This window comes from Lemur catta, chromosome 13, assembly GCF_020740605.2.
Source record: "Lemur catta isolate mLemCat1 chromosome 13, mLemCat1.pri, whole genome shotgun sequence".
In the NCBI taxonomy this organism is placed as follows: domain Eukaryota; kingdom Metazoa; phylum Chordata; class Mammalia; order Primates; family Lemuridae; genus Lemur; species Lemur catta.
The window spans coordinates 66577563-66596827 of record NC_059140.1 but is presented as its reverse complement, the minus strand read 5'-3'; the positions used below and the strand labels follow the sequence as shown (position 1 = coordinate 66596827).

At 36.5% G+C, this 19265-nt stretch overlaps 1 protein-coding gene across 1 annotated transcript in view; it reads right to left on the bottom strand.

Annotated features, from left to right (window-relative positions):
- SUCLA2 (succinate-CoA ligase ADP-forming subunit beta) overlaps window positions 1-17413 on the bottom strand; it is a 40896-nt gene extending 23483 nt beyond the window's left edge. The window contains exons 1-5 of the mRNA XM_045567414.1: window positions 17245-17413; window positions 11660-11840; window positions 5845-5944; window positions 5517-5679; window positions 1170-1298 (exon numbers count right to left, since the gene is read on the bottom strand). Of these exons, the coding sequence (XP_045423370.1) occupies window positions 1170-1298; window positions 5517-5679; window positions 5845-5944; window positions 11660-11840; window positions 17245-17334 (663 nt within the window). The 5' untranslated portion in view covers window positions 17335-17413. The remainder of the gene's footprint in view (window positions 1-1169; window positions 1299-5516; window positions 5680-5844; window positions 5945-11659; window positions 11841-17244) is intronic.
- Between the last annotated feature and the right edge of the window lie 1852 nt (window positions 17414-19265).

The window sequence follows — 19265 nt, the reverse complement described above, 5'->3', positions numbered from 1 at the left end:
CAAATATTACCAAGCAGCTCTCATTGGCCATGGAGTTTTTTGTGGTGTTTTGTTGTTTTTTTTGCCGGGGGGGGGGCGGGCAGAGTGGGAATGCATGTGGAAGGGAAGAAGCACAAAAACACACAAAAAGGACAGTACAGGCTGGATGCGGTGGCTTACGCCTGTAATCCTAGCACTTTGGGAGGCCAAGGCAGGAGGATCACTTGAGCCCAGGAGCTCGAGACCAGCTTGGTCAATAGCAAGACCCCATTTCTACAAAAAATAAAAACAACTAGCTGAGTATAATGGTGAGCACCTATAGTCCCAGCTACTCAGGAGGCTGAGGCAGGAAGATCACTTGAGCCTCTGATGGCACCACTGCACTCTAGCCCAGGAGACAGACTGAGACTCTGTCTCAAAACAAAAAAAAAAGTATAGCAAACGAGTGAAATTGTGAAATTGTAGGCAAAATTTATTGTGTATGTGCATACACTGTAAGAAAGTCCACACCATTCGTCAGATTCTTAAAAGCGTCCATAACCCCCCCCCAAAATAAAGCACTGATTTATCATGGAGATATATAAAACAGTGTCCCTACCAGGCTATACAATTAATAATAAAGGGGACATAAGAACATTTTAAATGATATTATGGAGATGTAAAATCTGGACTATGAGAAACAATGAATGACGATCACCCCAGTTTCTTCAGCAAATAAATTGAAACAAAAAGGATGGAGAAAGCAAGGACAGGGAAATCTGTTAAGTCAGAAAAGCCCTAAGAGACATATTAACCAATAGCAATGGAGGACTTTATATGGATCCCAACTCAAACAAATTATAAAAGAAAAAATAATTGGAAACAATTAGGGAAATCTGAATGACTGGGTAGGTGATGATATTAAGAAATTATTGTTAATTTTACTAGATATGAGAAGAGTATAGTGACTATTTTAAAAGAATCCTTATCTTTTAAAGCTACATATTGAAATATTTATGGAGGATACGATAAAAATATTGTAGATATTGTAGATACTTCAAAAAATTACAATTTCAAACAAGATATTAACTTACCTTTACACTAGAAATTTTTTTTTACAGTTTTGACAATCACTTCACTTGTACAAAGTTAATTATCTTTAAGTATTATTTTCTAATTACTAACTAGAAATTTTTCCAAATATAACATACCCGGAGAGCTTGTTCCTTTTTGATGCCTTCTACAATATCAACAGGTTCTTTAACTATTGCGTCAGGGGTCTCAGCAGCAACATCTTCAATGTTCACACCACCTTGAGAACTTCCTATTAATACAGGTCCCTAGCAAGGGGAGAAACAGCCAAAACATCTAGATTTTATTTTAAACACATCAATAAAATTTTAAAACCTGCCTATGCATAGTATCAGACTTAAGTATCTACTGTTCCCCTCCACTCCTATTTCAAAATTTCCTTGAGAATTTATCCTCACATCTCCAGCACAGTGCCTGCTTAAATATGTTCAATTGAAACAATGGAAAAGAAATAAAAAAGAAGAGGAAAATGATGGCTTGTCCACAAGAAAAAAGATTAAAAATATACATAAAAACTTACACCAAATAAGTAAATATAAACATATATGAAATATAAGCTATGCATTTTTCATAAAAACTTAAGAGACATTAAAGTATTACTTAAAGCACAAACATGAGAAAATCATGAAAACAGATTATTGATATTTGAAAGGAAAAGTCCCAGACCTTGCCCTATGTGTCTCTCCATTGGGCCAGTTCCGATTTGTACCTTTTGGCTATGATAAAACTGTATTTATAAGCATAGCATTTTCCTGAGTTCTGTGAGTTGCTCTAGGGCTGCAGTTCCTGACCCCCAGGCCTGTTACAAACCAGCCACAGAGCAGGAGGAGAGCAGTAAGCGAGTGAGGGAAGCTTCATGGGTATTTACAGCCACTCCCCATCACTCACATCACCGCATAAGCTCCGCCTCCTATCAGATCAGTGGCAGCATTAGATTCTCATAGGAGCACAACTCCTACCGTAAACTTCCCATTTGAAGGAACTAGGTTGTGCACTCCTTATGAGAATCTAATGCCTGATGATCTGAGGTGGAGCTGAGGCAACGATGCGAGTGCTGGGGAGTGGCTACAAATACAAATTATCATTAGCAGAGAGGTCTGACTGCACAATAAATGTAACACACTTGATTCATCCCGAAATCATCCCCCGCTTCCCAATCCGTGGAAAAACTGTCTTCCATGAATCCAGTCCCTGGTGCCAAAAAAGATGGGGATCGCTGCTCTAGGGAATTATCAAACTTGAGGGGATAGTTGGGGAACCCCAAATTTGTAGCCAGCTAGTCAGAAGTAAAGGTGACCTGGGGACCACCAAACTTGAAGCTGGTGTCTGAAGCAAGGGCAATCATGTGCAGGACTGCGCCCTTAATCTCTGAAACGTGGCCTAATTCCAAGTACTTGATGTGAGAACTCATTTCAATACAAAAAAAAATATTTTTTTAATGAAAGAATTCATTCAGTCTTCTGAGACTAAAGAAGAGAACACCAGCAAGTCTATGTAAAGAGAAGTGTTTGAAATTATGGTCTAATTTTAAGTTCCTGTATAAATTTCAAATGAAAAGGTATACTCCATTTCCTCCCTAGCAAAGCAGTTCATAATTACAAGTTTTTACAAAGCTCTAAAGAGCAGGGGGAAATTCTGATTTAAGATGAGCCTGTTCACTTATTGTCATGCTATTAAAGTAGAATATACATAAATTAAACTTAAATCTATAGATAACCACAAAATATTATATAATTTCATTCAACAGGAGAGGTAGAAACCAACAAACCTTTAAAATATTTTAACATTTTGCTTTCCTTTTCTTTTTATATTGACTGACAAGAGAAATGAAGAGCCACAGAGAAAGAAGGCAGCACTAGCGGGGAAAAGATAATATTAAATTCTCACTAAAGTAATAATTAAGTCTCCAATAGTTGGTTGTAAGTTAGGGAAAAGGCTAAAAGAACCATGAAATAATAATAATATATAGAAGAAAATGAAGAGCCTATTTGTACTAATTCTACAACCAATTAGAAATGAACTAGCTTGCATGGGTAAATAGATGTCAGTTAAAAACAATGACTATAGTTTTGCATTTGGTCATCATTGCAGAATGAATAGCTGTTTACTGTTCAAATGATTTAGTTTAACTTTTAAATCTTAATAATAAACTTCCAAAACAATATCATTTCTAGAAAACCAGCTGTAATTTCAAATAAATAAAAAATGCTATTTTAACTTTTTTAACCTAAATTCCTCTTCTCTTGTTGGTCTTACAAAAATTTTTACCTTGAAATAGGTTTGAATTTAAAAGGATATGATTAGTAGCCACATTATATAATAAAGATCTGTTTTAAAAAAAATTATGGGAAATAAAATTTTGAATTCTTACAGCACATTTTATAACTATTTCAGACACAGTCAAAAATTGACACAGTTAAATGTCCCACTCATTTGCAGCAGAGTACAATGTTTTACTAGAAAAATAAAGTAGCAAATATGATTTATTAATTATTTATTTATTATACTTGACTCAGGCCAAAAGTACCCAACAGGCACTAGGCAAATGTTAAGAAATACGATTTAACAAAAGTGCCAGAGAAAGAGTAGGTACTTAAACTCATCTTCTGGCACACCAACCCTATGGCAGATACCTGCTCAGGAAACCTGATGTGATAGATACTAAAGAAGACTGGCAGAACCTATAATTTGTCTCCTAAAAACAGATGAGTAACAAAAGCAATTTTTAATGATCAGTTAATTACCATGCATAGGACATTAATTCAATGAAAAATGCTCTTTTCCTTTTAAACAGCTGACTGATTTTTGTTATTTAACAAAGACTTGTCCACAGGGATTCCCAAAAAAGTTGACTATCCCCAAAAAGAAAATATCAACCAACTCTACATCGGTCTAGTGTGATAATATCAAAGAACATTATAATGTCTTTAGCCAAATGGTTTTACTAGTACTATAGTATTTATAGTCTGAATTACTAATATTACAAACATGTATTACTTTTGCAATTAAAATAAAAACATTTGTTCCTCAATAAGATTCAAATAGTTCTCTCAAAATTCAAGTTCTTGAAATGAACTCAAATTTGATTCTTTTCCCAAATGTTTTAATATCTTTAATAATATATATTCAATTTACAACATTTACTACAATCTAGATGAGTTACTCTGGATAGGACTCTTACTCAATTTGTCCAGGTATTTACACTTTGTTTCTGGCTATAACAAAAAGCAAAAACATAACAAACAAAATGACAGATGCTGATAAATAACATTAATGAAAAGGAAAAGAAAATGTAGTGAAAATAAGTGAATGTGTAAAACTGTAATTTCTACAAATTTGTGTAGTATATAAAGTTACTGTCATGGGGTTTCTAAAATAACTATAACTTACAAAACTAAATTCTACCACATAAAGAAACCTATAGAGGTAAAGATATCACTAAGAATGAAACATATTCTGAGTGGGTTTTTACTACCATCTAGTGTTATGCCTTAAGAAATACTTTCTTATAAAAATTAAAAGTTGTAAGACACTATATCACTCAAACATTACTAGAAGATTTAATTACTTATAGGGAAAAAAATCACAATACAGAAAACTGCTATTTTTAAAAAAGTTGTTCTATGTAAGAAAATTGCTATTGTTAAAAAAGTTGTTCTATGGAAGAAAATTATTTTCATGACCCTTAAAATTTTTATTACTCTAAGTCTACAAAATTAATAATGTTCTGTATCAAATCCTTACCAGGGCTTCAAAATACATACCCAGCTTGCTTCAAAAAACAAGCTGGTTAACACACAGATTCAGCTTATAAATCCTAACTACACACTCAAAAAGCCAGATAATTGTAGTATAAAATGATTACCAATGCTCCCTCCATGCACTTGATGCCTTATGTTCAATGCTAGCATTTTAGGTTCCATAAAGAGGAGAGCTGGGCTTATGTCATGCTCCTTAAAACCATAGTGTTTGCTATTTAATGTCATCCGTCATAACGTCATCCTTCATCCTACATCATGTCATGTAATGAAACAAACCCCAAACTATAAAAAATACCAAGAGGCTGAGAAAAAAAAAAAAGGAAGCAATGAATATACGTCCTCTTAGGGGGTACAGAGACTTTCTCTTTGGCTAGAATATTTTACCATGCTAGAAATTATTTTCTCAGTCTGTGGAATCTAGAGATGAACCAAATATAACTTAAGCTGCTCTTAGTAAAATAACAATTTGGAAATCCCATGAAATTTATTGCATCAGGGTTTTTCCTATAACTTTTCTATCACAATTATATCAAATTTTATGGCATTAACTATGATATTTTTTTAAATGACAAATATTGTGCTCAGGACATACAAACAGATTATGGATCATACTTTTTCAATCTTTCCCACATAAATAGAGTAATCAACTGTTGAAATTGAATGTCATAAAGTCATCCTAAGTGTATCATGTCTACAATTACTCACTTGAAATGACCTTTCCATTGTTATTGCAAAGTAGTATTCTCTCCTGGGATATTTTCGCTCACAGACCAATACTTGATTGCATATTCTGCCCTTTTCTCCCGTTTGCTTGGTAAACAACTTTTTCCCAATCATTTGCGAGGAAACAGCTTTTGCTTCTTCTGGACTAAAATAAGAAAAAGAACTCAAATTCTTCTCTCCTCCAATTGAGAAAAACCAATCCACATGCTAGCTAAAATTCCACCTCATCTAATATTTAAACCTCAGTATTTTCATCAATTCAATAATCACATCTTTAACAATGATTTTTCTTTAAAAAAAAATGACTTACGAGAAAACTATCTTCACTCCTCCTTTGAGGCCACTTTCAAATGTTCCTTTTCCTCTACCACCAGCTAAAACCTGTGCCTTTATCACAACATCTTTTGAACCTAGAAGAAAAACACTTATTTTAAATATGAAGCATGGAGCAGCATGCAAGACACTATTTTGTTATTTAGCATACATAGTAAGAGATGTTATTAAGTCTCATTTATTCACAATGTCAAAAAATGAGGCATTCCATGTATGTAGATTTCCCTCATTAGAACACTAGAACGTTCACCATCTAAAAGATCCACAACTTAAAAAACTTCGCCTCTCATATTAAACCATTTCTTAAAGCATACTGAAAATAACTGAACCATTTCTTGACACTTTAAATATCTAATAGTATTTAGAAGATATTAAAAGTACAAAATTGAGACTCATATGTCTTCTTAACACTTCTCTCTTTCTCTATTTATATGTAAACTTAATCCTGTGAAAATCTGAGTTATATATGCTAGTTTGAGCAAGAATATGCCATGACTTGGGGGATACTACTAGTACCAGTATTGATACTAATTTATATTGTTCCACTAACAGAAAGTCCTGTTAATATACATTATTGAGCAGACTGTTATGAGGAGTACTATCAGGAGTTATGAGGTATGTGTATCAAAAGATTCCAGAATGCTATAAGTATTATGCATATTTTTTAAATAAATAGACTGAATTTTTCTTCTTTGACAGGTAGACTGATTACTACCTATCCCTTTTCCTCCCCTCTCTAATTTGCTATGGAAAACCGGCAAACTAGCTGTTTAGCCTAAATGCTACTCATCGCGTTCATGATCAAGAGTAAATGCCTGAGGTGATGGATATCCTAAATACCCTGATAACCATTACACATTCTATGCATGTTATCACATGTACCCCATAAATATGTACAAATATCATATGTCACTAAAAAAAGAAAGAGTAATACCTCTTAAAAAGGAATTCTCTGTCTCCCATACAGGCAGAATCTCAGAGCCTCCTCATTTTGCCTCTCAGAGCATTTTACCCGTACTGGCAGTGCAGTACCACATTACATCAAAATAATTAACCTTTGAGGTCAGGGTTAAGACCCTTGTCATATTCGTTATATCCCAAGCACAAAGCGTTCTCTGGAATATAACAACTACCCCACAAGTATGTATTTGAACAGACTGAAGACAGGTAATCTACAACTGGGAAAAGTCATTCCCTAATGCTCATACCAAGCAGAATGAGAGAAGACAGCCACCTAACCAGATAAACCAACCAAATCAATGAGGTAACAAATGCAGTTAGTGATCAAACAAATAAGAAATGACCTAAAGTTTACACTTATACAATTATTACAAAAGAACATTTAGAAAGTTATTGATGTAAGTGAGCCTTCATCAGAAACGCTTATTACTTAAATCAGAAGATGACCCTCAGTCAGCCAAGATAGCGTTTTTAAAAAAACTTTCCTTTCTCACACCCCACATCCATTCAGTCAGGAAATCATACTGGTTCTATCTTCAACATTTATCCAGAACCTTGACCACTTCTCATCATCTGGAGTTTGGACCCTTGTCCCCCACAGAATATTCTCAAAGCAGCAGCCAAAGTGGGGACATCATACTTCTACTTAAAACCTTGTACTTAATGCCCATTTCATTCAGAGTAAAAGCCAAAGTCCTTACGATGGTCTACAAGGTCCTATATAACACCCGCAACACCCTTACCCTTTTTATCTCCTATGCCCTCCCTGTTGCTCACTCCGCTTTAGCTACACTAGTCCCCTCACTGTTCCTTCCTGCCTTCAGGACTTGGCTCTAATGCGTCCTCAGCCTGGAATACTCTTTATCCGGGTGTCCATTTGGGAAAGGCCCTTAATCCCTTCAAGTTTCTCTTTCAATTTCACGTGGCCCATGAGGCCTACCCTACTTACTACTACAACCTGCCCACCTGTGACCAATCCCCCTTCCCAGCTCTACTTTTTTCCCCATAGAATTCATCACCTTTTAATAAATATGTAACCTTCTCACATACACCATTCATTGGTTCTCACTAAGACATAGGCCCAAGAGGACAGAATCTTTGTTTTATTCACAGATGTTAACAAGCTTCTGGGAGGGTTCTTCTTATCACATAATATTTTGCTGAATGTTGAAAAAAGGAACATTTAAAAATAGAATACTTATAAATCTAGATTTTCTGCTGTTCTTATAAAAACTCAGAACTGGAAAAACTGGACACAAAGTCCTACAACTAGAGCTGATTACAAAGTGTCCTGTTTAGATAAGACAGACCAATTTCAATTTGCAGCAGTCTCTACCATTCATTAGGTAAAGATTAGAGATAACTTCTTAATAACTTTCTTACTGAGAAGACTACAGGTAGATTCAGAAACTATGGCAAATTTACAGAGTTCATACCCAAACTAAAAGGAGCAGCCACTATTTATTCTACGAGTTTCTGGTTACCTGCAAAGTCTTGGTTTTCTGGCACCTTACAAATACTCATTTATATTCAGAAAAAGTAACTATAATACAAACATACTGTAAATGTAATGTAAAAAAAAGGTCAATAGTTAAACCAGTGGTTTACTGGGCTAAATTCAACCATTCCTATTCATTAAACGGGGAACTTAACATACTGACCTATTAAGTAAGAATAATAAAGAACTATTTTTTCAAAAACTTTTTGTAAGACAGAAGGCTCTCCCCCCTAAGTGTCAATCTCCTTACTTTAGGAATATAAAGTCTTTAAGGGCAAAAGATGATTCTTCAAAAGTTCTTTAAAAAGCCCTTCACAACAAAAGAAAAGCCAAAAAAAAAAAGAAAAGAAAGAAATCATGAAATACAGTCTCATCAACTAGGTAGAAGAGAAGAATTAGAAGTCTGAGGACAACCGATTGAAACAAATATTTTTATTCAATTCCTTTAATTTATTCAACAGATTCATCTACATACCAAACACTATGCCAGAGCTATAGAAATAACAGTGAGCAAGAGATCTATCCTGCTCTCAGGGAGCTTACAGTCTTATTAGACTTGCTTTAGTCAGACAGGATCTTTTTTTGGATCCCTAGACTATCTCTCAAATGCATTCATTATCACTCCTAGCTTTAGTCACTCACAAACATTTTACTTATCCCTTGTATGTAGTTATCTAACTAATAAAAATCGAAAAGAAGAAAAAAGGCAAAGTCTTACCATTAGAAATCTCCCTTTAGGCTGACATTCATTAATCAGCACCCTTTGCATCTGTTTATTCAACCAGATAGAGATCCTGCCCTAATTTTACTAGAATCCAATCTATCTTTCTACAGTCAACAGGAAATTATAAAAATTCTGCCAGATCCTTACTGAAATCATATTTTCTTGAACTAGTAACTGTAAGAAAGAGATGGTAATTTGCTCTTAGAATTGACAGCATATTGTAACTATTTCATTTTCCTGTGCTTAATGACCATGCCTTGGATAACCCATTCCAGAAACTTCTCCATGATCTTCAAGCTCACCAACTTTCATTTTGTGGACTCATATAATACATCTTCAAAAATATCAGATTTCTTTCTAATCATTCTTCCATTCCCAACCTTAATTATTCACAACATGTAAAACTTGCCTTCAAGATAGTGCTTCCCAACTTTTTTCACATCACACACATAGAAAATGACAGAATTTGTAGGAAATACCGAGGACAAAGGCCAGGGTGATTTCAGGGCAAGTCCCAGCTATAGGACTCAGTGGACCCAAACTCCATGCTAACTCAAATTTCTCCGGTCACCTACAGGACTGAGGGGAAACAATAATTTGACACACCTCTAATGCCTTTATGCTCTTGTGTATCATTTGGTGAGCAGAAGTCTAGGTAAGAGTTTTTAAGAAATGAGAATTAGCATTTTGTGAATATTGTAGTAACTCAAGAAGCAAAAATCACCCTGAAATAGTCAAAAATCAGCATTGAGAATTACTAGCTAGATGGATAAAACCAGTTATATTTCTAAGGCACCTCATATCATACCTTGTGCAATTAGATCCCATAATCAGTATCTTTTGGTATTAATGACTCACTAAAAACATGAAATTATCTTCCATGTCTTCACAGTAGTTACTTAACATATCTTTTAAAAAGAAGCATTTCTGCTCCTCTAGATTTAAATTTCACTAGTAGTCATTAATCCCAATCCCCACATTATAATCATCATTTGCAGTATTCTTTTATGAGAACATACTTTCTAGATGAAAAAGATATCCTCTGTTCCAAGGGGCTCAAAATCAGAGCTGCCTACCTGCTCATTACTACTCGCAAATTCTGGTCCCAGAGAACTTGCCAGAAATACTCATAGTTACAGTTTATCCTGCACATATTAACTGTTCTTCCTTCTGTATCAAGAATCATTCAAAGTTTTTATAAGGAGTAAAAAAATCAAAATAGATTGACATCAGAATAAATTCTACTCATTTCATGAAAAAGTTTCTAAACAAATTATTTTTTCTGACAACACAACAGAATTTGGCTAAATTAGAAAATATATGGAAAACTAGTTAATTATAATAATCTGTAAATGGGGGGGAGTTTTTACTGACTTATATATATATAAGTTAGGCCTGATTATCATTAACCATGTACAAATTCAAACTATAGGTCACCATTAATTAATAAAACTTTCACCAAAATTAGTATGAACTTACACAAAGCTTTTGCTCATTAAGAAGTTTGCTTGTAACCTGATTTAAAAAAAAATATTCTGATTAACAACAGAAAAAAACTAAATGAAAAATCATGCTTCCAAGTCAGGGAAATCATGGTCATCTCATTCAAAAACATAGCTTATATGATAATTTTCTGAACTTACATATACCCTCAATTTTGAAAGAAAAAACCATTTTAGAAACAAGTAAGTACAAACCAAGATAAAAATTTTTATATTTTTCCATATCTTTCTTGAAAAACTAGTAAAAGCAAAGTATTCACCAAAGCATATTTAAAGCTATATTAATCAATGGACATACAAGAGAGATTAGTTATGCTAATCTACACAAAGTTGGTAGGATTTAAAATACTGCTAAATAATGCAGTGTATAGCTAGTACATTATGTTATATTCTTATGTTAACTCTAAAAATACAAACTTAAGCATATTTTCTAAAGTCAAGAATTGGTTTTTTATTAAGAGATTAATACAAATTCAAATTAACAAAAGCTATTAAGGTTTGTTACCAATAAAAGAATTGACTAATAAACATGAGCAACTATTTAATTCATTTGATAAATATTAATATTTATTGATTACCTATAAATGTCAGGCACTCATCTAAGATTTTGGAATTTATCAGTGAACAAAAAAAGACAAAGAAACCCTGCTCTCATGGAGCTTACATTCTAGCACTCAACTTTTTCCCTCCTTTGGTTCCATTTTTCATGTCAAAAAAGGGGGGGAAGTATTCAACCTCTCTTTCCAACCACATAAACAGCTAAAATTTTCCTTCACCATTTCCCTGAAGAACGATCATAGCCACCATCCTTTAAGCTAGAGTAGTAAATAGAATTTCCTTCACCATAATTATATTCCAACTAAAAACAGGACTCCAGCTTCCTAAGGCCAATAAGTGACTCCTAAGTCACTGGCACTACAAAAGCTCATAATTACCTCATAATAATTTTAGAGTTTCAACAATCATAAAGTCCTACTTTCTATTTTAAGCAAATAAAATTTATTTTTTAAATTATAAAACCTACAAGTTGTCATCAAACCAAAAGCAAAGTTCACATCTTATCAGAGTTTCCATGTCAAGGTGGCATAAGTTTTTCTTAATTTAGTACCTAATTTTTTGGCAATTGCATAAGCTTCGTCTGGTGACTTTGCCACGTATCCTCTGGGAATGGAGACGCCAGCTTCTTGCAACAATTCCATACTCATGTATTCATGTAGTGAGAGATTCCTTTGCTGTTGCTGCTGTACTTGGAGTCCATGATTATTAAACAATCCAGAACTTCCCAGAACCTAGAGAAATTGGGGACATATAGATGACAGTGATTTGACAGTTCTTCCTGTTAAATACTTGGTTCTTCATAATTATAATAAAACTGTTATATTAAATCATCGAAACATAATATTCAGAGTACCTGAATTACAGCTAAAACTAAAAACTAACCTACCAGCTAAATATCAAATATTACCATTGTAGTTTTTAACTATTTCCTCATCACCTCTAGTTCTTAACTTAGATTAGAGCTTTACTACCATATCTCCAATGATCTACAGGGCAATGATCTACAGTGCCAAACTTAGCAGATCTAAAACCAATCTCAACTTTTCCACCAAACCAAAAATCTTTCCCAACTTTCTTCTCTCTGCCATTCCTCCGGCACCTAACAAGTCATCTGGCACTAGATATATGACAGTCAATTATCTGGTATCATTAGTCTTTCATATGCTCAAGACTCAAAACCATGGCTTCATCTGTAGTGGATGTTGCTATGAGCTGCCCCGATCCCCCTTCAGGACCAAGGCATTCCTAGCCCCAACTGCTGGGAGTTCTAGCTGCTCGCAGCTCTCAGCAGAGTCCTCTCATTGGAGTCTCCTTGATCAGAGTTACTCCTCCTTCCCATTGGCAGCCTGTACTCAATGACTGGTTAATAGGACTGGGGGAGAAATATAAAGACCTGTCACCTCACTCCAGTTTGGGACAATTCAGAAGGGACATCCTAATTCCAGTTCTCCCCTAGGAATGGCAGGTCTCTGTTGCAACCACACCATGATTCTAGTTCTCCTCTATTCAATTCTCCTGCCTCCACTCCCCTACAGGTGTTGATCCAGAGTTCACTTTCCAGTAAACATCTTCGACACAACTCTCTATTTCATAGTCTGCAAATCTCATCTCAGAGAACCAACCCATAACCTCATCTTTAATGCATTCCTTCTAAACAGTTCCCTTAACTGGTACCTTCTTTACAAACCCATTTCAGGTATTCATCCTTCACAACTATACTGTAAAAGCTTCCAAGAAAACACTGCCAAATACAAACCTTTCCCCGTTACAATCTAGGTAGAGCAATTCATTCAGTCAACCAAATGTTTATTGAGGACTTAGGCACTAGAAATAGAATAGTGAATCCAATAAAATAACCTTATCACCTAAAGCTTAGAGTAGCAGACAAAAATAAACATGAGTATTTGTGTTTGTATGGGAGTAGAAGCTGGGGCAGACAATAAATAAATATAATATGCCAGATGGTGGTAAGAAAGAGTAAAAAAAAAAATAAAGGATAAAAGAAAATGCTATTTTATACAGTGGGAGAGAAAACAAAATGTCCCTGAGTGGAGCTGAGTCAGAATAATTCTTTCAAAAAGAAGTAGGAAACAAACATAAGATGTCCTTCTGCCATTTATAACTCACTGTTGAAAGAGAAAGGTGTATAAGGGCTAGCCTTTCAACTTCCTGTGGCCAGGCACAACAGTGAGAAGAGTCGAAAACGAGTGCACACCAGTAAAACCTCTAGTATCTACTGGTCCGAAAGCCTCCACTAAATCAGAGCATAGTCTTAACCCATCAAAACAACACATAGAAACGCCTGCCTCCCTTTTTCAAACTTCTCAATCCTATTAACTTTATGAGAAAATATATAGAACTAATTAAGTGCTATGAAAGACTTTGAAGATTGCACTGGAATAACAATTTAAGTGCTATCCATACATTTCCATTATCTCCATACAGAATGCAGTATACTGAAACATGGTTCATATAACACACACGGTATCATAAGAATTAAATTTAAAGTAGTCTTATTTTAAAAGTCTGTTTCTTAAAGTAGGTTCATGAGCTTTTACATCAAAATTACCTGGGTTGCTTCTAAAAATACACATTCCTGAGCCCTGTTCTCAGCTATAAAATCAGATTCTCTGGACTGGGCCCAAGGAAATCTGTATTTGTAACAAGTCACTCAGTTGATTCTTAAGAACCCTACAGTTGAAAACCACTTGTCTAATAAGTTAATTACATATAATAGCAACTTATTTCTGATTCATTTCATAAACTAAAATCATGGATAACATTTCACCTAGGTAGTTCAATTCCTTGATTTAGTGTCACTTCAATATTAAAAGCCAGCAACCTCCCAACTGTTCAGTATACATCTACCTCTGACCCAGAAATCCCATTTCTAGGTATATGTCAACAGAAATGAGTCCTTATGTCCACCAAAAGGCATCTATAAGAATGTCCCTAACAGGTTCATCCATAACAAACAAAAAATGGAAATGACCTAATTGCCATCAAAAAGAGAATGACTAAATTGTGATATATTCATAATAAAATACTACAGAGCAATAAAAAGGACACATCAATGGATTAAGCTCACACACATAATGTTGAGGGAAAGAAGGCAGACACAAGAGGAAAAAAAAGGCAGACACAAGAATACATATTTACATGATTTTTTTTAATAGAGCTCAAAAACAGTCAAATTTAGCTTACGGTGAGAGAAGTCAAAATTAGTAGTTACCTTCTGTCACACAGTATTGATAAGAGAGGGGACATGAGAGCCTTCTGAGGGCTGAAAACATTGTATATCCTGATCTAGATGATAGCTACATAGGTGTATACATACATTAAAATTCATCTAGCTATCCATTTAAGTCATATACCTTACTGTACATAAATTATACCTCAAAACAATAATAAAAATGAGGGAAGGGAGTTGCTAGCATAAACCTGGAAGGAACAGTTATATGCGCAAATATTTTTTAAATGCCTATATACTAGACAGTATGGTAGGGGCACTAAAAGAATAATGCCAACTGGTTCCTAGCCACAAAGTTTACAGACATGTAAATAAACAACTGCATATATATAAGAGCACTAGGTCACTAGAATGTAAGTCATTAACTGGAGCCTAAGTAGCTGGATGGATCAGAAAAGATACCCTTTAGGCCTGATCCCAGTTAAAAAAAAAAAAAAATCTAACAGCTGTAAAGGACACTTTGGGAAAAACTGGGGAATCTAAACTATGTATATTCATATTCTATCAATGTTACATATCCTAAGCATGATTATATTGTGGTTATTTGGGAGGATGTCCTTATTCTTAAAGACATGATGAGTATCTAGAGGTGAAGTGTCATGATGCCTGCAACTTAATCTCAAAGGGTTCAGCAAAAATAAATGAATGTGTGTGACTTTACACATACATACATATGTACATAAAGATATGCATATGTATATAATTTTTGTTAAAATAAAGCAAATGTGGCAAAACATTAAATCTACATGAAGGCAATATAGGTGTTCACTGTACTATTGTTGGAAAATATCTACTAGTTAGAGACTTTTCCAAAAAAATTTGAGGGTAAACTCATGATGCAGATCTCTAAGTGTATTTTTATGGTTTCTTTAAAATACCTCTACTTGCAAAGAATTAGTACTCGTAGGTATTACTGATAGTTTTTATGCCACTTTAAAACGTTTTTTAATGTGAAGTATTTTGATAATGTTTTTCTTGTACCACTAGAAGTTATAATTTAAAATATCATCAACTTTGAATTACATTGGTAATCCAAGTTCCTGCATAATCACAAAGACTCCCACACATAAGTATTTATCTTTCTTGATACTGTCACTTAGAAGATTCCTACTGTCTAAAGGTCACCAATTCCTTCTGATACCCCACCACCCATCCAATCACATACCGAATTTAATTAATACTTATTCAAAAGTAGAAAAATGTAGTTATTGGAGAGTGTAATTCACAACAACCAAGAAAACCTTTTAATTATTTAATCTGCTCATAACCTGAATTATTTTCATCAAAGATACACTAGGTGAAAGATACCAAGAAATTGGAAGAGTGTCAAAGAACTAAACAATATTTTGAAGAGAATTTGCTATATTCAATGTGTGACCATGAACAAGTCTCCAAAAACTCTGCACTTCTGTATCCTCATCTACAAAAGCAAGGCGTTAGAATAAGGTCTTTCCAAACTCTAAATATACATTTCTTAATGCCAGGGTGAAAAAGGAAAGAAGCTGTTATAAAGACAATATATTAGGCATTTCCATGTGGAGAAACAAAAGCTTTTAAAGGAATTTCCGAAAGGATAAAGACTTTGGTTAGAATGAAAATATATTTGTTCACCAACTCCTCATTTTCTAATGACTAGATAGCACCTTTTAGGACTCATACAAAGGAAGTTCAGGGCCAGAAAAGTCACTTCTATTAGGAAGCAAACTCATGGAACTTACTAACCCTAGACTGAAAGTATGAATAGCTTTAAAAAATAAAAAAAATAAAAAGGGCTTCCCCATAATACGCTGAAAAAAAATTTTTTTTAATGTGTTTGTATCACTGAGGAAAAAAAGGCTCTAAATCAACTCATATATGACATGTTTGAGGAGTTACTTCAAAATATAACCTAAAACTCTGGAATTGACTTAAGAGGCCAATGATGCGCTTTTGCAGTTTCTTGATGTCAATGTTGAAAAAATACGTTTATGTTTTTCCGGGTATAGAGCAAACTCAAGAACACAGGCTTTGAAACCAGATAGTTCTGGTTTTAAACCTCAGCTTTGATCTTACCTGCTATGGGACCTAGCTTAAATTACTCATTCTCCTTGCCACAGTATCTTCATCAGTGGTGTGGGTGTTAATGACTCCCTCACAGTATGGCTGAAAAGCTTAATGAGAGACTACACGTCAAGTGCTTAGCACAATACTTGGCATGCAGTAAGTACTCAAAAACACAACAAAACAGGTCGCTGCTATGCTACAGTCTATCCAGAAATGAAGTGATCCAAAAGAAGATTATTTTCTTACTTCTCCAATCGGTTAGCTGGAGACCATAATCTCATCACGGCTATTAACAAGCACAACAGTATATAATTACTTGGGGGAGGGGGAAAACTTCCCTGCCTCGCCCCAGAAAAGGCAAGCCGACAGGCACTGCCGGGTCTCTGAAATGATTCCCATTTATGACAGCTCCCAAGGAACACAAAAGCACATGTGAAGGGCATTCCTCCTGCCCAAAGAGGGGCCGCGGAAGCCTTGGCCCACAGCGCTGGACGCGGGAATGGCAGCAGAAACTGTCCTCACCTCCCCTCAGAGCCCGCGGGCTCCCGCCGCCCCTTCAGACACGGGGGGAGGAGCCGCGGCTGAGCCGCCGGGCCCCCTCGAGGACTAGGGGCTGGAGCACAGGCGGAGAAACACGGGCCTGCTCGCAGTCCTGGCGGGCGGTACTCCCGGGCAAGCCGCCTGCGGGCCCGGCAAGGTACACAGGAAATGTCACTGCCAGGAAAATGACCCCGAGCTGGGCCTAAAGTCCCGTCACACCTCGCCCACAGAAGCCAGGTCTCCTATCTCGCCCTTTCTCCTGCTGACAGGAGGAGAGGCGACAGCGGGCTGGAAGGCAGTACCTGGGCAGCAGCCTGCAGCGCCGTCCGAGGTCTGTGGCTCCGAAGGGTGGCGGCGGCCAACAGCCGGCTGTAGACCACGGACGCCGCCATTTCTGAGTCCGACCCCGTACCCTCGGCGCCGCGCGCAGGCGCAAAGGGCCAAGGCGGCCCAAGGCGCTGCGGCTTCGGAGCGATCCCCGCTCCTGGCCCCGCCCTCAAAGGGGCGGGGCCTAGAGTTAACTCCACCGCTGCTGGACTGATGCCCTGGCCGGCAACGGCAAGAACTGCCTGGCTGACTCTAAGCCGAGCTTAGCGGGCGCCGAGCAAACTTTGACCTTTGAGCTGGCACTGCAGCCTCAATATCTGACCTGCTGCCAAAAAGCAATCTGCACACTTCCTAGCTAATTGCAATGGAAAGGCGACCAGTGCTGCCACTCGTGTGATCTTAACTTCTCTAAGCTTCAGATGGCTCATCTGTAAAATGGGGTTCGTTCAAGAAATGATGACTGGACGTCTGCTTTGTGCCAAACACTGCATTGAGCCTTTGGGATATAACAGTGAATAAAACAGCATTTACGACTTTCAAAGAGAAGACCGCGGGACACTAGTTACCAAAGCTGACGGCATGCCGCTGGAATCACCCATCCCCAGGCCCCATCTGAGGGGTGGAGTCAGGACATCTATTTCTTAGAGGTCTCTAGGTGGATCAGATGCATACAATGAGCATTGACAACCCTGAGATGACAAGTGCCCCAACATAGAATTGACCACTGGAACAAATGACTGGATGCCTACTCTGCTCTGTACATCGAGCTTTAAAATGTGTGGAAGCGATTTCAGTGGACAGTGTCTTAATCTAGGGAAATAGGTGGCCGTGGCTGACAAGCAGTAGCCAAGCTCTGGCACCTACTTTTGATGCACAGTGGCCTGATCCAGGAACAGCACCGTGTAAAGAAAAAGTGAATCTAAGACAAGCAGCCCATCCATTTAGGGAATGGGATGGGACTTTTTGCAACTCCCAAAATCTCTTGAGTTCTTAAAAGCAGGACCTTCTTGTGGACTTTTTAATTCCATTGGCACTAGTGGAGGACTGACCTCAAGGCTCCTTTCACCACTAATAAATACTTGCTGCAGTTAGAAACAGGGAGACGGGGAAACAGACATTGGTAGTTCAGATGTCTCTTGCTCTGCCTCCTACTGACCATCACAGCCAATCAGATAAGATCTGGACAGTTTGGCTAAAAAAGCCAGGGTGTGCCCTACCAACCGCTATTGGGAGCACATATGCCATCAGCTATGAATACAGCATACTGATTGTCAAGCCAGCTCTCTTCTTAAATTAATAATAAGACAGTCATTGAGCTACCACGTACAACCAATCATCTGAGCTCAAGACCATTTATTTAAAGGACACATGGGTAAACCCAGAATAAATCAGTGTACTAAAATAAGATGTAAGGACAACGCCCTGCTAGGGGCTGGACTGGGTTATCTTTGATTCACACTCCTGAAATCCTGGTCACAAAGGTGGCCAACTGTTCAAACCATGTTCAAATAAGGCAAACTCAGGCTATAACCAATCCAGCTTTTTCTGTACCACACTTCCCTTTTCTGTATATCACTTTCCTCTTTCTGTTCATAAATATTATCCAGCCATGTGGCAGGTCCCCCACCCCCAAGGGTTGCTCTGAACCTATGCTGCTTATGGGGGCTCCCTGATTCACAAATTGGGAATCATTCTTTGCTCAATTAAACTCTGTTAAATTGAATTTGTCTTTAGTTTTTCTTTTAACATGTCAATAGATGCCACCTTAGTTGGATAACACTGAGGACTAGATGTTCCCTTTGATCTATCACTACATATATTTCCTGAATCTAAGGAGGATTTAAGGAGAGCATAAATCCTGATTTAACAGAGGTTAAGTTTCTTAACACTTGGTGTAAGAAGGGTTAATACAGCAATTAAAGTTTAGGTGTAAAAAATAGGTCATGTTTCTCATACACATGAACATATGGAATGAATTTAGTATCACTGCACACCA